The 23341-nt window shown below is 41.2% G+C and overlaps 1 protein-coding gene across 2 annotated transcripts in view; it reads left to right on the top strand.

The window, feature by feature from the left end:
• Positions 1 to 2868: 2868 nt before the first annotated feature.
• Positions 2869 to 23341, top strand: part of DPYS (dihydropyrimidinase) — a 59017-nt gene continuing 38544 nt past the window's right edge. The window contains exons 1-4 of one of the 2 annotated variants that reach the window (XM_039527006.1): positions 2869 to 2984; positions 15514 to 15672; positions 18559 to 18738; positions 20739 to 20928. In XM_039527006.1, coding sequence (XP_039382940.1) covers positions 2982 to 2984; positions 15514 to 15672; positions 18559 to 18738; positions 20739 to 20928 — 532 coding nt within the window. In that variant the 5' untranslated portion in view covers positions 2869 to 2981. Of the gene's footprint in view, positions 2985 to 3965; positions 4517 to 15513; positions 15673 to 18558; positions 18739 to 20738; positions 20929 to 23341 lie in introns of those variants that run through there. The other variant, XM_039527005.1, reaches the window with a different exon arrangement.

Here is a 23341-nt window from a genome sequence, read left to right as displayed (position 1 = left end):
TAACTGCAATTAATCGACAGCCCTAGTTTTTAACAATTAAAATAGATTTATAGCGTGTATCACATCTCTTTTCACCTTCACTCCTTTCTATATGTTTTCTCTAAATCCCAGCTCTTCAGACCTCAGGTCAGACAGAATCCTTTTGCCTACCTCCTTGCATGTGCAAGAAAGTGCAGCTGCCCGCTCCTCCCCAAATTCCAGGATCTACTTGAGTTGGATGATGAGAATGAGAGGAGCATGATGCACTGGGAGTGTGGGAGGGTTTTCCATGAATAGGGGGCATTATGGAAATAGGCATAATAATGGAAGTAGACAAAGGTGATTAATGGGGTAGTGGGGAGGCTGGCCATTATCAGGTTGAAATGTGTGGTGAAGACTTAATATGATGCTTCTCAGGGGTACTCAAGCTTGTGAGCACCTCCTTACTCCCTGCCCTTAGCCTGAGAAGGCTTTGTCTGTGCCTAGGTGAAGGATCCTGTGTTTCTTTGCCTTTTTTGCCTTTCTGAATAAACAACAACCCCCTGCTGTTTGTCTGCCTGTAGATTTCTTTTCTCGTAGATTTCAAAATCTTTTATTTCACCTGTAACTCGTATGCAAATATTTGTACAGTACACAAATGACCAGAGATAACGATCTGTTACCTCCTGCCTAAAAGGAACATTGCTGAGGCATGTCACTTTCTGGTGACTTGCTTTGACGGCAAGCCGTTAAGAACATATATCTTTTAGTATAGACACAAAACTTTATTATTATCCACTGCAATGATTAGGATGACCAGTGGGCTATCGGCTCCTGGAAAGACATTGCATGCCACCCTTTGGTGAAATATTATACAGATATCCAACCCAGCAGATCCCTGTAAAATCCTCTGCCAGTTGGCACCATGGGATCCCTATAGTGCACCTCCCTAGCCCTTATATCGATGCAGTATGGTTAGCCACTGACTAATTCCTGGGTGTTGGCTCAGAAACCCTCTTGCCTGGAGAGTATAATCTACCACCAAATTTTAAATAAGAGCAAGATCTGAAAGATAAGCTGTGATGGAGCAAATCAGTGGATTCTGAGAGCATATATCTCTTTCAGAGGAATTGAAATATGTTGCACCTTAATTTAAGGTGGCTTTGAGGCTGTTCTATGTTCACTAGATTTATTAAATCCTACAAAACTACATTCTTGCAGTCTCACACTCACATCTCATAGAAGATTAGGGTTGGAAGAGATCTCAGGAGGTCATCTAGTCTAACCCTCTGCTCAAAGCAGGACCAACCCCAACTAAATCATCCCAGCCAGGGCTTTGTCAAGCTGGGCCTTAAAAACCTCTAAGAGTCCACCACCTCCCTAGGTAACCCATTCCTTAGACTATGTAGAATGTTGCATGAATATAAACTCATTCCTCAGACTACCTTGAATGTTATACAGCAACTGACTCCATGTTGGTAAGAAATAGATCTAGGTTGGGTTTGCCTTTGCTTTTGAGATCATGCAATTAAGATGGTCTCTAAAATGCATAATCTCTCTGCCTATTAACATTTCTCTGTATTTGTCAGGCAAGAAAATCTAGTTAGTTTCCTGAGAATACTTACTTTGTTCCTGACCACGAAACCATTAGTATGTTTCAAGTTAGGCTTTTAAATATTTCCTTCCATTGTGTCTACCTTGTCAATATTTCTGTGGCTCCAGAGAAGTAAAAATGCTAGGGCACAAATTATTTTGACACAGTCTCTCAAATCACTGAATTATGTAAGAGTGTAGTATGAGCAAACATTGCTCAACAACAAACTCTTTTATGCAGTACAGGGTCAGGTACTGATTATATAATAAAGACCATTTTTAAATTGAGTGAAGGGAAGTTTGGAAAAATCTTTTGGGGTAGGATTTTCAAAGGACGTAGGAGAACAAGTCCCACTGGAAGGCAAAGATGCTTAATAAAAATCCCACCCTAGGAGAAAGACATCAGGAACAGGAGATGATGATGAATTCTCTTCCCAGGGGGTCCAGTGGGAGGTATTTCTATCCTGTGGGGGTAATTCAGGCCAATCCAACAAGGTGCTTTTGCACTCTGACCATATCAAACATTTACCAAGTTTATGTAAATGTTGCTGGTACAAGATTTTCTTGTTTGTCTATGTGAACTAAATAAATGGACAGAGCTTCGATATATGCCAGCAATATATTTAGCTCCAAGGGTAAAACTTTCAAAAGCACCTAAGTGACTTAGGCACTTAGAAGTGTGCATCATTGAAAGCCAGTGCCTTATCCTGCAGGCACCATGCTACAGTCCTCTATGTTTGAGGGAGATCAAATCCCTTTCTAACTGGCAGACAGATTGTCTGGGCCCGGTGGAACTGGCATGAAGGACTCACCCCATCTGCAGTACTCCCACTCTTTGTCGGGACTCAGCTTATAGCTAGTTCCTTATTATTGTGGGGAGTTAGATATAAATGTGGGTTGTTGGTTCAAGGTGCATTATTCTATTTGTCAAGTCACCTCTGCACTTCTCATTGATAACTGAAAAATAATTCTCAGTGGTTTAAGTTCTTAGCTAGTTACCTTGACACCCTAGGAAACATATTAGCGGGAGAGGGTATTTGTGTTGTGTTAAAATGATCCAAGTGTTCTAATGTGTGCTTTATAAACAGCTATTTTACAAGGTTGTCTTTGCTTCCTCACTGGCCAAACTCCCTTTATTTTTCTTGTTGGACAGATATTGAAAAATGTCTGCGTTATTTGTAAATCATTCCCCTTCTTCCTTAAGGACCTGATTCTGTGAGGTGTTAACTATCCTCCACCTCCAGCATAAAGCTGTAACTTTCCCTTTCCTCCCTAGTTTTATGCCTTCCTAACAAGCCTTTCACATTTTGAATCCAGGAGAATGGAACTCCTTCCGTTTAAGTGAAGTCCCTCCACTGGAAGCTGCCATTCCAAAAGGGGAGAAGAGGAGGAATCCTGACTGCCCTGCTCCCAGTAAAAGTCTCCCACACATGGCAAGTACCTTGGGGGAAGAATGGCAAGGAGGCAGCTTGGTACCACTTTGCCACCACCTGATCTTTTTGTGGGACAAGAAGGATGGGTTTGGGGTGGGGAGGTGGGGAAGCAGGCCTCCTTCAGGCAATATGAGGAGAGGGGCCCTCCACCATCCAGACAGTTCTGTGAGGGCTTTCCACAGTCAAACAGAAAAACTTTAGATAGCTACTCCACCATGTAAGCAGTAGTCCTTGCATGGGGGTGAAAGAGTTTTTTCCCAGAGCATAGGGATTTGTGAGGTTGAAGGCCTTCCCCCACACTCACCAAGAAATGGGCTCTGTGGGAATGCCAGTCCCTCACGACCCTATAGGGAATGAGGAAGTCCCTTCTTAAAGAGGAGCAGCCAGAGCAAGTTAGGTTTGGAAGGGAGCCCTGTGTAGTGGTGAGGTGACCCTAATTGTTACTTTGCCTGGGGCCCAGGTTTGCCTTAATCCAGCTCAAGCCTACCATGTGGGTGGGAGTGAAGCCTGCACTGCTGCTGCTTGTGCTGTCCCTGATCTGAGTAAAGACAGACTCCAGAGCCAACACCCCAGCACTAAACACTAGCTTTTTAAAGAGCTCAGCTCCCGTTTAGACAGCAAAATAAGTGGCCAGGTTTGCAAAATAGCTCAGCATGTTGTCCACTGCTCACTTCTGAAAATCTGGCTATAAGCATCATAGATGAAGCTTCAAGGCTCAGCACTCTTGAAAATGTGGCCCTTATTAGTTGCCTAAACAGGAGCTGAGCTATTCTGAAAATATGGCCCCACAGTTACTATTTAAATATTTTAAAAGAAATTGCTGAAACCCCTGCCTTCTCTGACAGGGTCAGAGCAGTGATCAGCAGATGTTACATGCTAAACTGGGGGCAGTGGGAGGAGTTAGTAGTGCAGGAGGAGAGTCCTCTGATAGATATATAAATACCAGTATGTCAGTTATGTTTGGGAGCCACATGTAAATAACTTGACATGCTGAGAGAAGTGGACTGGTGAGGGAGAGTGGGCAGCAAAGCACCTTTCAGGAGGAACTGCTGGGATCAGTTTTAGAGGAACCACCAGGAATCTGTCTGCTTCATTCCAAAGGAATGCATGCAGAGTGTTCTTGTTCTCCCAGTCTGTATTCCTGCTAGGGCTGTATTCCTGCAGAAGAGAAGCCTGAGCCTGATGCCTAATAGTGCCACAGCTTCTCCTGCTGTCTTCAGAACTCAGGCTCTACTGCTGGGCACATTTGCAAGGAGCCTGCAGCAAAAGCCATGGCTCCCCTACATCAGAGGATTTTGATCAAAGGGGGGAGAGTGGTGAATGATGACTACTCGCAGCTGGCTGACGTGTATGTGGAGGATGGAATAGTGCAGGCAGTGGGACCACACCTGCAGCTTGAGGCACCTGCTGGGCTCCTAGTTATAGATGCTTGCAACAGACTGGTGCTGCCTGGGGGGATTGATACCCACACACACATGCAGTTCCCCTTCATGGGCACACAGTCCAAAGATGACTTCTACCAGGGAACAAAGGTAAATCAATCTGTCTGTCTTGTCTTTACCAGGAGGAAAATTCATTACCACCTATTCAACTCTCTTGCTCTAGGAGAGAAGTCATCTCCTGAACACCTTGTCTCCCTTTTTAGAGGGTTAGCACAGGAAGGAGGAGGGTTTTCTCTTCCATGTTTTACTACCTCTGTCTCTCTCTACCGAGGAAGGTTCAGTCTGGATCCAGTTTATAGCTGTCCTCCAGTTTATAGCTATAGTGATGTCCTCATTTTCCTTAGTTCTGTGCTTGGGTTCTGTTTGCTTCACCTTTGCAAGCCAGGTGAATTACATGAGCAGCTCTAGTGTAGTGAAGTATTTGTACATGTTAGAATTTATTGAAATTACTGAATCAATTTAATTCCTTATGTAACTTGCTGATATCGTGCCCTGGAGACTGAAGTTCTCTGTCCCCGGAGCAGCTACAGCACTGCAGCTGCTCACCATTCCTCACTCTGCCCTGCCAGTAAATTTGGCCCATCAGCAGCCTCTACTGGAGTCAAACTGATGTCCCAGAACTGAGTCTGTATCCCATTACCAATCCCCTGAACTATCCAGTCCTCTAAAGGCAGAATTGCTGTTTGTAGAAAAGAGAACACAATTGTGTACCCTCATAAGGAGGACTGAGTTAAATTAAGTCTAGGTTAAATTCATATTTCATGTACGTTACATTGTAAAATATATCCAGTAATTGAAATAAGTTAAATTAAACGTTAGTTCTGCTATGTAGTGATGTCATGCAATAACCATACCATGATGATTTAAGTCATTTTAGTATCTGTGATCACAGATTAGATTTACCTGATTTTTAAACATAGATCAGATTTTCATTTCCTGCCGACCCTGTGTTTTCACCACAGAGCAGAGTTAAAGTTCTTTGGGTGTCTCAACTACGCATTTCCATACTTTAACTTATTTGGATTTCTTTTATGTTTAACCTTAACTCTGAATTTCAGAGTTTGTAATGTTTGTTTTTTGGGATAATTACAACAGTCTTGTAATGAGTGTTATCCTTAAGTTACCAATATACACTGGAGTTAATATTGAGAATACAACATATTGTATAGGGATTCTTACATTGCATTTTTCATCATTATTAGAGTGCTTTTTCTTAACATGCACCTAGGCCATTGTCAATTGTTAAAATAGATGGATTTTAAATTTACTGCAAAGCACTCAGTAAAGAATGATTTTTGCAAAGCGATTTTCTAGCATAGTAAAGTAACTTGTATGTCAAACATGTCATGTTTCCTGTTTTAAGGTAGATTTAGAACATAGTTTTAAAAGACACTAAAATATTTGATCTCTATATTCATGAATATTTATTAAGGTTGACAACTGAAAGAGCAATTTAAACTTAATCATAGGAGTTTTGCAAAATCCAAGCTCTGTGATGGGTAGCTGGTAGATCTGAGAGAATAATTAGCAGTGAATCTATTATATGAATTTAATACTTTATATCTGTAAGCTGTCTAGGAGCTGATTACATTTTTCTCAAAATCGTCATTATACAAATAATTTCCAAAAATAACTCTTGGTTTGTAAATTGTTCAATGAGCAGCTTTTTGTGTGTACTGGGTATTAGAAATTGAAAATTCAAGTTGTTAGTTTCCCTGGGACGCATGAATCTCATGGCATGTTTCTGTTTCCTGATTGGAAAAGCAAAACTCTTTGAATCAGGTTTATGCTCTAAATATTCATGTTAATATATACAACATTTGCTATCTGTGAATATTCTCCAAAACTTATGGCTTGCTGTTACCACAAATGTTCCTGTCCATAAACTTGTTCACCACAATATACTTTGAATGGGTGAATTTTTAGGTGTGAATGAAAAGCTCATGGTTGTGGTTCAGGCTTCACCTGTGGGAAACCTAGATCATGCTGGCTGGCAGAAGGAAACACTTTGAAGAGGTAGCAAAGACTATGACCTTGTTCCAGTTGAGGGCATCTGTCTTTTATTCATCAATGAGTCACCCAAACTTTGGTACCTGGTAGATTCAGCTCAACTTATGAATAACAACTAGAACCAAAAACACCTTTACCAATCTATGGATGGCTAAGTGATTATGCCTTTTCCTGTCAAATGAGGATCAGGTTGTGGGGATTTATGCGGGGTTATGAGGATCAGGTTATGGGGATTTATGCTCTTCTTTCCCTCCAGAGTAGAGGGCTATACTGAGGCTGCCCTTGAAGTTCAATGGTTATGTTATGCAGCTGTTCACTTGCTAATGAAGCATGCCATAAATTTCTAGGTTTTAAATCCAGAAGGGACCATGAAATCATCTAGTCTGAGCTCCTGAATAGCATATAACTTCATCCCATTATCCCTTTATTGACCCCAATAAACCTGCATTTGACTCCCTTCCAAAAAATCTTTATTTTAAGAATTCAAGGGATGGACAATCCACCACTTGCCTTGCAAGTTTGTTCCAAATGTTAATCACCCTCACCGTTAAAATAAATAAATTTTGTGCCTTATTTCTCATATGAATTTGTCCAGGTTTAACTTCCAAGTCAGTGAATCTTCTTATGCATTTCTCCGTTAGATTAAAGAGCCCTATAGTACCTGGTATTTTTTCCCTGTGTTTATGCACTGTAATCAAATCATATCTTGATCCTTTTGATAAATTAAATAGATTGAGCCCCTTAAGTCTCTTGCTGTCAGACAGTCTCTCCAGCCTCAGAGTCATTTTCACTGCACAACCTCCAGTTTTTCAACATCCTTTTTAAAATGTGGACACCAGAACTCTATGCAGCATTCTAGTATCAGTCTCTGCCCTATGCAGAGGTAAAATCACCTCTCTCCTCCTACTCACTATTCCCCTCTTTATACATCCTAGCATCGCATTAGCCCCTTTTTGCCAGAACATCGCAGTAAGAGCTCCTGGTTCCATTTTTTGTCCAATATGTCCCCTAAATCCTTTCCAGAGTAAGTGCTTTCCAGGAGATAGTCCCCTACTCTGCAGTCATGGCCTGCATTCTTTGTTCCATGACTTTTTTTTCTGAATGAGCCCAGCTTACCAAGAGAGCCAGATCGTTTTATATAACTGTCCTGTCCTCATCATTATTCACAACTCTCCCAAACTTTATCAGCCCTGATTTTATATTTACCTCTAGATCATTGCCAAAAATATTGACTAGCATTGTGCCTAAAGTCAGTCCCTGAAGAACCCATTAGCAATACCCCCATTCGATGATGATTCCCCATAAACCATTACTTTTCGAGATCTGTCAGTTAGTTCTTAATCCATTTAACATGCAATTTATTGATATTGGGTAGTGATAATAGCAAGAATACACCACACAAATGCTCCACTGATGATACAAATGACATGTTTAGTCACACATCCAAGACATATAGTCACATAGTGATGAAATACTGACAGCAGGTGAACAGATGAAGTGCACAGGCTCAGACAGCCAAGAGGGCTGAATCACATTTGAGGCTATAAAGGCCAGACAAGCAGACAGCTGAGAGAGAGAGAGAGAGATCAGGAGCTCTGAGAGGACCTGGAAGCAGCTGGGAAGCGCATTAAAATTCTTGTGTTAGTTGCTTATGCCCATATGCAGTAGATCAGATAAAAAGAACCGTCAGTCCTTGTGCCTTAGCATAATCTGATCACCAGCTGGATCAAGAAAAACTTCCCCCTATGGCAGAATATGCGCAGTTTGCCGGCTGCATAATAGATTTCATTTGGTTTTACTTCCTTTTAAGCATCTGGAATAGGCTACTTTTAGAAATGGGGTGGAGGAACCCATGGATCTGTATTAGCTGCAGGAGACAGAACTGCTTGGTTGACTACCCAGAAAAGAGTTGAACCTTTGTCTGTCTTTCTGACATGATTATCTGTGACCAGAGAGTAGTGAAGAAGAGCCCTCATGTTCTTAAGAGATCCTCCTTTTAATGTGGACACAAATCTTTATAATGGTGATCCTGTTTACTTCTGCCTTTGTTGCATTAGGAACATCGGGCTTACCATTCTGGATTAGACTTTATACCCATCTAATCCAGTGTAGGTTCAGTGCTAGCCATTTAGCACATATCACTCTGTAGTTTCTCCAGTTTATCAACTGACAGAGCAGCCTTGAATTCCTAAATCTTAATCTTAAACCTAAATCTTAAATCAGAGAAATCATGATTTCCTGAGTGAGTTAAATTGGGAAGCTCTGTTATGAACCTGTTTATAATTGATCATTATGGAAACTTTGGCAGTGGGAGTGGTATTGCACTGTTTGTGCTAGGTAACTTGGAAAGGTTAATGCATGTTACCTAACTTATCTAGGAAATTTACTTTGGGCCTGAACTTTCCTCTTATTCAAGTGTTGAAAGAATGGGCCCTGTATGTAGCTACTTCATGTCTATAATTGATTCATGCAATGGTATTTATTCAGATTAGAATCAATAGTAAAAGATGCTGTCTCTGGAATAAACCAAACAAATTATTCATTTTGTAAATATAAATATTTCACATAAAAATGAAAAATAAAATTTGGCTCTAAATGTCTATTTAAATGTACTACAATAGGCACAAGACATTATTCCAGTAGAACAAACCTGTGTTGCTAAGAAACATGAAAACTCTCCAGATGCATAAAGTCTAGCAACTTCTCTGGACATAGACATATAAAAGGTGCTACACAGTAAACTCTGATTGTGAGGCTATAAACACATATACATCAGGAGGTTCTAAATTAAGAACAGAGTGCAAGTGTTTTGTGATGTCCCTGGAATCACTGAATTGTGCATCTTTTAACTTGTACAGGCTTGGTTGAAGTTCTGATGAATCACAAGGTTTTAACGTACATTGTATGGAGTATAGTTCTAGCCATGTAGGTCCCAGGATATTACCTCACCCACCTTGTCTCTCTAAGGTTTTAACATTATTTTTGTTTGTTAAAATTGTATATAGTACATTGTCCTATATTCTCTTGGTCAGATCGTTGGCTGTGATTAAGGTAAACACAACACAACTTGGGAGGGAGAGTGCAAAAGTGGCTTTGAGACAGCTTTGCTCTCTCCACAGGCCAGGCACAGCTGTGTACCATGACAGTTCCCTAACCTAAATTAGAACAGATCAAAGTCTGCTGTAACTTGTGCCAGCTCTTAGGAGCTCAAGAGTGCTGATAGCAGCTAGGGTGTGGGATGTTGTGGCCGTACCCCTTGTTGTGCCATGCCCCCTCTACTGACCACGGGAAGATATTCCAGTGTAGGAGGTCCTGCACCATTGGAAGATTCACTTTCACTGAGATGACCTTCCAGTGGCCACCAATGTAGGCTTTAAGGCTGTTTTGTGTTATTAGTGTGGCACAGATAGGCTTCTTCACCCAGGGGCGGCTCTAGGCACCAGCAAAGCAAGCTCCTGCTTGGGGCAGCCCATTTGCAGGGGCAGCAGGGAAGCTGATAACCAACAGGGGGCTCTGGGAGCTGTAGTTCCTTGGTTAGCTCCCTGCCTATAGAGCCAGCCCTGAAGCAGGGAAAGAACTACATTTCCCAGCATTCCCTTGGCCACTACCAACTGGCAAGGAAGGAGGGGGGACCTCATGCGGCAGCATGCTGTGAGTGCTATGAATATGGTAGGGATACCATATTTTAACATTCAAAAAACAGGACACTCCACGGGGAGGGAGGGTAACCTCACCCTGCCACCATCCACTCCCTCCGACTGCCCCCCACAGAAACCCAAACCCATCCAACCCCCCTCGCTCCCTGTCCCCTGATCACCCCCTCCTGGGACCCCACCCCTATCTAAGCGCCGCTGCTCCTTGTCCCCTGATTGCCCTCCTGGGAGCCCTGCCCCTAACTGCCCCTTGGGACCCCACCCCCTATCTAAGCCTCCCTTCTCCTTGTCCCCAACTGCCCCCTCCTGAGACCCCCCCCTAAGACCCCACCCCCTACCTGTCTCCGACAAACCCCTGGGACTCCCTATCCAACCGCTGCCTGTCCCCTGACTGCCCCCCTGAACCTCTGCCCCATCCAACCCCCCCTGCTCCCTGTCCCTTGACTGTCCCCGGAACGATAAAATTGAGCAAGAAATGCTTCCCAGTGATTATAAGACTGGAATTTGCTATTTTCAACAGCCATTGCCTTTTTGTTTTTGTTTAAAAAGGAAGACATAGAAAGAAAGAAAGTGGAACAAAAGAATATTAAAGGCACCAACTTTTTTTCCTTGATTTATGTAGAGTCTTAATATAATATCCGGGATATCCTCCAACACACACAGCTGAAAAATTGTACCCACTTGCAGCTCTGTAAACCATATATGACCCAATGTGTGTGTTGTGTTTGTGCACATCCAAAATTCTGCTGATGACCTGCCCTGCTCAGCGCTGGGGCGGCAGGGAGTGGGGGGGTGGGAGAACCCAGGGCTGAGAGGGGGGCAGCCAAATTTTTTTTTGCTTGGGGCAGCAAAAAACCTAGAGCCGGCCCTATCTTCACCTACATCTTCTATTGTGCGTTTCTGTTTGCTACACCCGCACACCCATCCCCGCACACCATGTTTTAGGGGTTTTAAACTTGGCTTGATTTCAAAACCAATATGGAAAGCTTTGTTAGGTACTAGGGGCACAATCACATAGTACTGGACAAAATGCTCTCTTCTTTGAGTAATCTCTATAGCTAATTGTAAGTGTTACCGGATCAGGACATAAGACTATGACATCAGCAGTAACTCAGCCATCATCCAACTGGCTTTGTCATTTGCATGCCACATTTCTATTTGTTATAATACTGTAAAATTATTCCCTACTTTAATATGTTGTATTTCATAAGGCTAATCTAACAGCTGTGAAATATACAGTAATGCTCTGAAAGCCACATAATAACAATAATTAATATGGTAGGTGCTGTAAAAACACACAACAAAAAGATTGTCTCTGCCCCATGCAACTTACATACAAGTTTTTCACTAGCTGTCAGTGGTACTTTTGTGATATAGTGAGAGATACTATTACTTTACATCTGTTTTTTAAGGATTCATGACTTTTCTTTTAGTGAAATGTGTAAAAGATATTGAATTGCAAGAATAAGATAATATGCATAGATAGGCTTCAAAACCTAGAACGAGGCAGGATCCTGCAGAAGTACCCATGTGATCATGGAATTGCAGGCCATGTTTAAAGCATGTGCACAAGCAGGCAGAGTGGAGAATGCACATGCAACAATTTTGGCATTTCCTGAATGCCTCACATTGCAGCCATGTGATACTTTTGACATTGGTTTTGAATAGAATATATCATTTTACATATCTTATTTTGCATGGCCTTTTATAAGAGGCTCTCAACAGCACTTAAATATTAATTTTCTTAGCCTCCCAGCAAGCTAGAGAAGTATTACTATCCTCATTTTACAGACAGGAAAACTGGGGCACAGAGACAGAGTGACTTGCCAATCATCCCCACACAGTAAGTATGTAGCAGAGATGGAAATGGAACCAAGTTTCTTGACCCTGAACCACTGCTTCACTCCAGGATCAAATACAGCAAGAATAAATGCTTGATTGTACAACAACATTTAAATATTGCAGGAAATTGTTCAGCATTATATAAGGCTAAATTGCAATTGTTCAGTTTAAATAATTGTGGGGTAGAGTGGTTTGATTGACAGTGGTGGTGCCACCCTACATAACATTTTTAGCCCAGCAGTAACCACCCAGGCTATAGAGTCATTTTCTTTCTCTCTTCCCCAGAGTATTTTATTCAAAGTGCAATAACTCCAACAGGAGAGACTGAGCAACACACCCTAGAATATGCTATTGACTGGTGGTTAGGGCATTCACCTAGGAGTGCGCAGACTTGGGTTTAAGTCCCTCTTCCAGAGAAGGGATTTGAATTCATGTCTCGCACATCACAGGTGAGTTCCCTAACCACTGCTAAAGGTCATAAGGGGATTCTTTTGGAATCTAGCCCTTCATTTCCTTTGCTCAAAAATTAAACAAAACATTTCAGGTTGAACAAAATGTTTTTGTTTACCCAAAATGAATTTTTTCCAACTTTTTTGAAACTGAAAATTTCAAATAATTGTGACTTTGGTCCTGGTCAATCCAATTTAATTTAGATTTTTTGGAACTGTCAGGAAACTGAAAAATCTGTTACTTGCACAGCTATAGTCCTTGATCATCTTCCCTTTCTTTATGTTTAGATGAAATGGAAAGATCTCACGTGTATGATAGAGGTAACCGGGCAGTTAGATCATATTTACACATAGGAATTAAGAAATATGTGATGTAGGTCCGATAGAGAAAGAGACAGAGAAACTTTTGTAAGAGAAACTTCTGTGTAGCCCAATTTGGGGAAGAACCTGTTTTAATGGATAAAATATAAGAGGGATCATCAATAAACAGTATAGCAGTGTGAAATATACAGTGTCTTAATTTGCCGGGCCTACACCAAGATGCTCAGGGATGGAACCTTATGCTTGGGGTGACCGTAAACCTCTGACTGTCATAAACTGGGAGTGGAAGATAGGTGGATCACTCCATAATTGCCCTGTTCTGTACACTCACCCAAAGCTCTGGTATGGGATACTGTTGGAGACAGGACACTTGGCAAGATGGACTCTTTTTTTTGTTGTTGCTTCTGTTGTAACATGGGATTCCAGTATGGAAAATATAAAAAACTGCTTCCCTAAGGCATCATTAAACACGTACTTTAGCAAGAAGGATCACAGGGCCACATTTATATCAGAATCATTGTGAAATGTAGTGTAAATGATTAGCTAGGGGATTGAATTTTGTCCTTCCAGTTTAACAAATAAAAGCACTGCATATCTGTAGTTGCAGATGTCAAGGAAAAAAGATTGGCAGACAGGGTAAGGAGGTGGAAATACCTATTTTTTTTAAAAGTGCTTACCAACAAGGTTTGATTGTATTTTGTATTATGAGAGATGAGCTGTTTTTATTTCAAAATAAAATCTCACAATAAAGTGAATGCAAATGTGTGTGAAAAGTTGCACCGACATTGACAAAAGTGATTTGCAAAATCCAAACCGATGGAACGTTCAAAAGTCTCCTGACTGCTCTCTTAAGAGCATTGCTTTGAAATACACAAAGAGAAACAGAAAAGCTGTTGTGGCAAAAATTTCTCCAATTCTGGCATCCAGATAGTGGTAGGTAGAATATTAAATTGTTTTGGAAAACAAAGAAGGGACTGTGAGGTTGAAAGAAGAAATAGCTCTATGGTAAATTCTGGTGGCTTCAGCAAACAGGTTTAGGAAAGGCGAAGACGCAGTAACAGGCTGAGTGAGATGGAAATAGGAAAAGAGTATTGCAATGTTAAAGTGAACCCCAGTGAATTTTGATCTGACCTGGGCTTAACAGCTGTGCAAAGGGATACTATTCAGGGAAGGAGAGCTTCTGGATGATCAAGCTAAATAATAAGAGCATTGACAGGCTGGAGCAGATTGGAGCTTTATTTAGTCCAGTATCCTATTTCTCACAGTGACCTACTACAAGATGCTTCAAAGAAAAGTGCAAGAAACCCCACAGTGGACAATTAATGAATAATCCTCCTTAGAAGGCAAGTTCCTTCCTAACGCCATGCAGATAGTGATTGATTTATATTTGAAGTGTGAGTTTTTGTGTCCCCACCAAAAAAAAGGTGTTTTTTTTTTCATGTAAAAAGATGTTTCATTGAAATATCTTTTATCTAATCCTTTCTGGAATACAGCCACGCTTTTGCAGTTGATATCTTGTGGCAATGAGTTCCAGAGGTTAAATATGGACTGTTTAAAAATGTTTCCTGTATCAATCCTAAATTTGTTGTGAGTGAATGTTTCCTTATTTGTGCACTATGTATGAGAGGATAAATAAGCGCACTTGATTTGTTTTCCCTGCACCTCATGTCCATCTTAGTCTTTCCCTGTCTAAAATAAATGGTCCCAGTCTTTTCAATCATTTTATATACAGGAGCCTTTCCTAATTATTTTTGTTGCCGCTCTCTGAATCCCTTCTAATTCTGCTGCCTTTTTTAGATAGGGTGACCAAAACTGAACCTAGTATTCCAGGTGGGACTGTACTGCTGATTTATATAAAAAGCATTATAATTGCTGTTTTGAACAGAGGTTTCCATTGAATTGCCCACACTGAGATGGAAGTCTTTTACTGAGTGGTTACAGTTAAGGAAGAACCCAGCAATGTGTGTCTTCCAGTCTGCATTATTCTACATTCCTCAATACTGAATTTAATTTGCCATTGTGAAGCCCAGCACCTACCTTTTATTAAGTCTTTCTGAGGTCCCTCACAGTCCTCTCTAGTCATGACTTACCTAGCTAACTTTGCATCATTTGTGAGTTTTGCTACTTCCCTGGGTTATCCCCCTTTTCAATTGATAAATACATTTTAAAAATACTTTAAAAGTAATTTTGGTGTCCCACAAGGCTCAAGTTTTTAAACTGATGCTGTTCTGTATTGGAGGTACCATAATTCAAAGGTATCCTTTCTGCCTCCATTGTTCTGCTGATATTTGGATTTATTTTGCCAACTCATTGGACCCTGGAAACGCATATCCACTTTGATTTATGTGCCTACAGTGGTTCTGGCACTCTTCTCCCTGTTTCATGTACCAGCTGGTTAGAGACATTCAATGATGCACGAATGCTGCAGACTCTCAAATCTTTAGTGCAGTTTGGGGCCTGTGTAACTATCTAATTTGTTTAGTCTTAGTTTCCTGTGTTCCTTCTGACCTCAGTCCTCAGCCCTGCTTCGTTACTTGGCCCCTTATATCTGTGACACACCTAAGCAGAAAGTTCATGTCCTACTTGATGGAAGTCAGATAGGTCTCTGCACCATCGCACTCTATACGCAGATTTCATACAAGATGAGTCTTAAATTGCATATAGATTTTCAATGCATGGAAAAAGGTGGGCATAGAGAGGAAAAATTGATTTTGAAGATATACAAGATGTAGCAACATCATGGAGAAGGAGGAGAAGTGAGAGGAACCTTTCATCACCGATGGCTAAATAACTGCAACTCTTGTGATTTCAGGCTGCTCTAGCAGGAGGCACCACTATGATCATTGACTTTGCAATACCTCAGAAAGGCTGTTCCCTTGTTGAAGCCTATGACACGTGGAGGAGCTGGGCAGATCCTAAAGTCTGCTGTGATTACGCACTGCATGTGGCAGTTACATGGTGGAGCAGCAAGGTAGATACAATAGTGTGTTGACGCTAAATTGATTTGTTAAGTTGAATTATTCATGACTAGATTTTAGATGTAAAGTGTAACATGCTAACATAAGTAAAATGTATTAATACTTACCTGTATTTGCAAAGGCCTGCAGTAGTATTGCCCTGTAGTGTTGTGATTTTGTTAGATCTCACAAACTGAACACAATTGGGGCTGTCAATTTGACTGAGAGATCCAGGAAAACCTCATTCATTCTTGCCCATACTGGGCCTGACCAAGAGAAGTACTAAGACCCTGATGATCACCTAATATTTCCACTGATTTCAATGGGACTTTCAGGAATTTTGCATTTCTCAGAACGAGACCCGTTCTTTGGGCTCATATAGAATGTGAGGTGCTCTATTAATGATACTAATATTAAATACCAGAATATGGTTCTTTCTAGTTCCCATTTTAACTCCCCAAATTACACACTAAGACAGTAGTCCTGTAACACCCAGGCATGGGAGTCTGTGCACTGAGCACTTCATGCATTGGTCACAACTTTGTAATTGTATAAAAGGTAACAAATAAATTAGCCAGTAAAGCTTAATGCATGAGCCTTAGGACAGTAGAAATACATTGAAAATACCATCAACGCTGGCTAAGTGTAAGTGAGTGACATGCCCTGGTTATATATTTAGAATTCCATTCATTTTGTTCTGTAGTCTTGGGCTGCATAAATGCATTTAATTTATCAAGAAAAATGGAAATCCCTACATTTTTCAGACAGAAAGGGAAAGCTGGGCAAACCAGAAGAAGACATGTACATAGGTCGTGTCCTTTTGGTATACCACCAGCTCCTCACGTTCTAGCAGCTACTGCATCTAATTCTAATTGAAATCAACAGAAAACTTGGATTCTTTAGAATTCCTTTACCAGATCCTAGAGTTTAAAGACAAAACAGACCTATTAGTTTGTCATCTCCACCACCGCTACCCCGCCATACCTACATGAATATAACAAGTGTGCTAAATGTTTGACATCTCTGATCCCAGAGTAAATGTTCTAATATCCAGTTCAGAAGTATCTCTTGGGTCTAATGGATCTCACAGGTTCCCTGGAGTAGACTCACCCAGATGTTAGAGATCATAATTAATGATCACTTAATAATAATCCTCAGAGGATTGCAAAGTAACAATCAGAAGTATTGTATTATCATCTTCATTTTATTGAGCAGTTAACGCTCCAACCCTGCAGCTGGCTAAATGTGGGCAAATTCCTGCACCTATGCAGAACCCCATGGTTCCACCCAAGCAGAGTCAATTGCAGGCTCAGGGTCTAAATGACTTGTCCAAGGTCTCAGGAAGTCTATGTCAGTTCTAATAATAAAACCTAGGTCTCTGAACGTTCAGCACTGTTCCTTATCCATGACACTGCCTTACATCACTATATAGAAACAATTTTAGCGGGTGACCAAGACCAAGCAAAGTGATACTGTGATGTGTCTCCTACTAATGACACAGACTGCAATTTATCAGGCATATTCAGGCCCAAATAGGAATATGCCCTAGAGTGGTGAAGGAAAGGCTTCTCAGATTGGCATAGGCCCCGGAATAAGGCAAGGGAGGGGCAAAAGGGGCTTCCCAGATGGGCACATATTCTGATATTGGAGAGAGAGGCTCCCCAGATGGGGCATATACCCTCCTTCCCTCCCCTCCAGTTCCAGGGTCTCTTCCAGATTCTGTAATTTGGCTGTTTTTAATCTAGATATAAATTTCAGCCGTCCACAAAACACTCAGGGGCTGGGCCTAGAAATCCTCACCTGGTTGCCCTCACTCTCCCAAGTTCCCTGGTGGCCTAGCAGCTATTATAGGCTTATTCCTTTAAACCAATACATTTAACAAAGCACACTACATGGGGGTCCTTCTTCCTATTTGCTTCCATCTTGTGTCAGTCCAGAATCCACTAACTTCCCAACGTGCCTGGGAAGAAGTTACCTTTAAATCCAAACAGTAAAATTCAACCTGCCCGCAAAACAAATAAAAATAAAAGCAAGCTGAAGTTTTTAAGGCACCAACCTGTGAGAACCCTTTGGTTACCATGGAGAGGTTTGGGGGTTTAGAAGATGCCTCTGGATCCAGTTAGTACTCAGGGTGGGGAACACAAGGCTATGAAACATGAATCCCTTCCGGCTCCGGGATATACTGTTAGTGATCCGGGCCTTTGAGTCTACCGAGCTCAGAGATTCCATGACTGGGGATCCATGCAAGAGGCAAAGGACTCTTCCATGTAGATGATGATTAGATTTGCTTTTGAGTACTGGAACAAAATATCCCAAATGACTGAATATTACGTAGCCCCCAGGTCACAGCCCTAAACAGCAGAAACCTTTTCCTTATCAGTCATTCCAGATTTTCCTTACTCTTTGAGTATGCCAGAGTTAATTCCCAGAAGGGACCCAGCTGGTTTAGCATCTGGTCTGAAAGATCTAAACCTGGATCAAAACTTGCCCAGACCTACTCCACTCTCTAACCTTTTGAGAAAGAGAAATTGAATATTAATCAGCATATGGTGCGGGACTCTTTCCACAAATTCCAGGCTTTTTGCACCAATTTCTTTGGTAAAAATGTCCAGTCTTTGAAAATCCTTTGTGTCTTGGACATCTATATATATATATGTGTGTGTGTGTGTGTGTAGTTTGTGAAGCACTTTGATATAAAAGGAGCTATATAAACATTTTACTTTCCACGCTTGCTTGGACTGAGTAAATTTTTTCTTGATGGGCAAATAAAATATCATTGGGTTGTTCATTATCCTCATCTCCTCATGGCAGTTTAGCAAGGCTGATAGAAGTGGAAAAGATAACTATTCTATTTTTCACAGCTGCATTGTGGGAATTGTTGACATTTGTTTTTCTTTCAGGTCAAGGAAGAAATGAGAATTCTTGCTGAAGACAAAGGGGTCAACTCCTTCAAGATGTTTATGGCCTATAAAGATCTGTATATGATTGGAAATAGTGAACTATATGCAGCTTTTTCCCAGTGTAAGCAAATTGGAGCAATTGCTCAGGTCCATGCAGAGAATGGGGATTTGATTGCAGAGGTAGGTGTTGGATGCAATGATTTAAAATTTGGAAGTCAAAGGTACTGATTTGTCTCCCATTCCCACACTACCAGGCTGCCTTCCTATCTTTACTGTAATGTAAGGAAGTGCTGTTATCCCCATTTTACTTATGGGGAATTGAGGTTAAGTGACTTGCCCAAAGTCTCTGTGCTGGAGCAGAGAATTAAATCCAGGTGTCCTGAATGCTAAGCTATTGTCCTAATCATTGGGTCCAATTGGTTTTGGATAGTGTTGCGAATGATACCTGTAGGCCAGGCACCGTTCGTTTCTAGGCTGAGGCACAAAAACCAAAGATTTACAGTGTGTCCAAATAACAAAGTTTTATTGTGCAAGGTTCAAACAACATTCGAACGTGGTGTCCCCCTGCTAGTCAGGGAGAGACCCAGGCTGCAGATTACATAGAAGTTATATACCTTTTAGGAGTGCATGCTACCCTCGTGAATCGGAAGCCTTAACCAATAAACAAGCCATTTTCTTATCTTTAGCCTATTACAGTTAATCACTGTCCTCGTGCTGGCTAGTGCACAGTCCAGCTGTTACCTTGCATACTAGAATTTTTCCTTAATTATGTTGTTGCAACTGTGTTCCTATCCTCTTTCCTGTTTCTGACTTTATCTTTCTTTAATGCTGCCCTTGGGAGCCATGTATGTGATGTGCTCACTTTTAGTTAATGATGGATACAAAATAGGGGAACTTACAAAATGGAGTCGCTCATACTAACTACCCTTAACAGATAGGTGCTGGATGATGCCAAGTAACCTACTCCAGTGCACAGTAAATCAAATTCTTTTTAGGGTCTGACTCAGACACCTTTGAAATCAGAGTCCTTCTGTTGACTTTGGTGAGCTTTAAACGAGGCCCTTAATGTTTCTGAATTTCTTGTAGGCATGTCAAATAATGTGCATGAACATGAAGGCTAATGTTGTGTTTATTTATTGTATACATAGTTTAGCTCCCTTAAGTAGTTAGTGGGTTGTGCTTATATGCATAAAGTGAAAAGCGCTGAGTAGGCCCAGGAGTATGTGGTGGGCGGGAAATGATCCTTCTATAATGAGAGCATTACCGCACAGTTGCCAAGAAGAGTGAGTACAGAAGAGCCAGGAGTGAGGTCAGTGGGAGGAACGCTTGGCTAAGTGCCTCAGTGGCATGATGAGGATAGTACTTAACTCTGGGTCTCCTCAGACATGGCCATTCCCCATGCGTGTTTTACCCAGTTCATTTATGAGTAATGGAGGTAGGCACACAGAGGACTCTGCACTGGGTGAGCACAAGTCTCAAGATCCCTGTATCTATATGTAGCTTCTGTTACTCTAGTGCTGGTGTGTAACTTCAGTGTCTTCACTTAAGCACCACACTATGACTTAGAGTCCTGCCCATGCTGGTTAGTGTTTGCAGAGTTTCTTGAAGTATCTTTGACTAGAATAGTTGAATAGTCTCCAGAGTCCCTCAATAAGGAATGCATTTGTCACTAAACTACAAACCACTGAGTGTTTAAACTCTTGTAATACAATGCAAATTATAATACTTTATGCTCATCTAGCCCCTTTTCATCCCTAGACCCCAAAGTACTTTACACAGGTGGTTAAATATCTTTATAATGTGGGTAAGTATCTGTGCTACTGATTGGTCCACTCGGGCACATAGATATTCAGGGTGGGCTTTACAAAAGCACCTAAGCATCTTTGAAAGCCAGTGGCACTTGTGCTTCTAAGTCACTTAGGCATTTTTGAAATCACACCCCTAAATATTGGAGTCTGACCTTTGACTTCAATGGGAGCAGAAGCAGGCCAGTGCTGAGTGCTCTTGAAAATCCCATCCTAAGTGAATTATTCAGTGTCACACAGCAAGTCGGTTGCAGGGTCTGGATTAGAACCCAGATCAGCTGACAGCTAAGTTGGCCAAACCACTGCTGCACTTATATAATTGACACTGCTAATTAAAGCAATGCTAACATATATGTATTCTTGTGTGGTCTGTAGGGTGCAAAGAAGATGTTAGCACTGGGGATAACTGGCCCTGAGGGACATGAACTGAGTCGTCCCGAAGAGGTGGAAGCAGAAGCCACAATGAGAGCAATCACCATAGCAAACGCCGTGAACTGCCCTCTTTATGTCGTTCATGTAATGAGCAAATCTGCAGCGAAGGTGATAGCTAATGCACGAAGAGAAGGTAACTGCCCTCCTGCATATTCATGCTTGGTCCAGGGCATGAGAGTAATGGTTATGTTTGTTGAAAGATGGTTGCAGGAAGGTGTCTTAGCTGGCTCCTCAGTTGGGGTTCCTGTCAGGGGGCTGAGGGTGGGGATGATAGTTGGGAGGTGGGTAGGGCCATTGTAAGCTGCTCCTGGAGGGGAGAGAAATGCAATAACTCTGAGCAGTATATAGAGGTTGGGTGTACTTGTCCTCTGTGTGTTAGACATACACAGTTGATCACTATGTCATGGCACAGAGATATAAAACTACAGTGAAATTCTGAGTCAGCTGCTGCTTTAATAAAAATAAAAGTTTGCTTAATTGCAAGAGGAAAATATCTCTTTAATTTTCACTATCTACTTGGTATATGAGGAATTCTGATAGCAGGAAACAGGAGCATTTGCGGGTAGCCTGGACATTAACTCCATGCTGCCCTTGTGTACAAAAGCTTTAGTCTGGCCCTTGCACTGATGTTCTGAATTATTAGTGCACTTGGTTTTTAATCAAGTCGAGGGATGTCACAAACAGGCTGGATAACGCCAGTATTTGATAAAGTGCCCACTAATTTTGGATGCCCAACTTGAGGCACCACATCCCAGGTGAGTGCTCTCCCCACTGGGATAAAGGGGGGTTCTGTCTCCCCTGTCATTTTCTTCACATTTAAACAACGTTCAAAAAATGCCTCAAACCAAAACATGTCAGTCAACAGGATGTGAAACTTTTCCAACCTTTTGGATTCACCAAAAATGTTGAAGGATTTTGGTTTTCGTTTCACCTGAATGAAATTATTTTCCCATAGTTTCTGACCTGCCAGCAAACTGAAAAATCAGCTATTCACACAGCTCTAACCACAATGGAAGGGGCCCAAATCCTTATGGATTACTAGCCTTTTCAGATCCCACTTGGCTTCCCTCTTGATCCAACTTGATCCATGTATGCCTCAGTTTCCCTGTCTATACATTTTGGATACTGGTCTACCTTTTAGGCTTGATTAAATTCTTTAAAGTGTTTTGAGATAATAGATGGAAGGTTCCATAGAAGTGCACAGTAATATTGTTACATATAGGATTAAAGTAATGTTTACCCACATCCTGTTTTGAAGTATAGACATACTAGAGATAGACAATGTATTATGGTATTCTAATAAGATTCTGTCTTATTAATTCAAATATGTAAAAGAATCTTTTACCTGTATCTTATTTAGCATCAAAGATTATCAATACTGTGCTAAACTAGATTTGTCCACTAGGTGACACTCTTGGTAGTAATGTGGAATCCAGCTTGCTGTATGCCTTTGTACATTCATTCAGTGAAGTGGTGTCAGAATCAAATACAAGAAACTGCAAAATCAGTCATAATATCCAGGTGAAAGCAGAAATTTTGACAAGCAAATGTAAAGGCCTGATGACGGGGGAAAAAGGTGTTTTGCACTATGCTGTGTCAATACAGAATTCTGTAATGCTGACAGAACCTGTAACACTTACATATAACATGAAGGAGATCTTCTATGTCCTGGAGTCCATGTAGGATTACTGGTGACTTGGCACAAAGAACAAATTGATTGCATTCTGCTTCCTGCTACCCTGGAAAAATCTGGAATTACTTCATTGAGTTGCTCCAGGTTTACAGGAGAGAAATGAAGTCTGGCCTACACTTAAAAGTTTTACCGGAAAAACTTTTACTTCAGTTGGGCGTGTGGGTTTTTTGACTGAAATAGTTTATACCAGTAAAAGCCCCAGCATGGGTACTGGTATAAAGGTTATTTGTATAGCTTATTCCGCTTCCCCTACAGAATAGCTATACCAATATACAGTAAGCACTTTGTTTCTGGTATAACTGTGTCCATGTTTTATGGGGGCGGGAGGAGTACCACTATAGCTAAAGCACAAAACTTTCTAGTGTAGATAGGGCCTGAGAGTGGATTTTAACCAATTAAAAAATCCAGCTCCCTGGATTTTTAAAAGATTGATCCAAAAACAACATACCAAAATTGACCAAATTATAAACAGAATGTCACTGTAGAGTAAGAGGATTGCTGGACTAAACATACAGAATAAAGCCCTTGAAGACCATTCCAGCTAACGTTCAATTGACAGGTCAGATTAGCCTCTGAATTGCAGATGGGTAAATCTCATTTCTGAAAATGGGACATAGGGTCCTAAGTCACTTACATGCTTCTGAAAATTGTAACCCAATAAACAACATGCAAGGATCAAATCTTCCAGTGTGACATGATTTCAGTTGGTGGGTCTCAAGATTATACCTCTCCTTGAACTGCAGAGAGTTTGACAATAAATCTGAAGCAGACGGTGCGCTTAGTGATAGACCAATTCATGTGGAAGCAGCCAGTGCCAGCCCAGCTAAGTGTTTAATGAAGAGACAACTAAGAA

The sequence above is a fragment of the Mauremys reevesii genome, linkage group 2 (assembly GCF_016161935.1).
Source record: "Mauremys reevesii isolate NIE-2019 linkage group 2, ASM1616193v1, whole genome shotgun sequence".
In the NCBI taxonomy this organism is placed as follows: Eukaryota; Metazoa; Chordata; order Testudines; family Geoemydidae; genus Mauremys; species Mauremys reevesii.
This window is presented reverse-complemented; position numbering and strand designations above follow the sequence as displayed.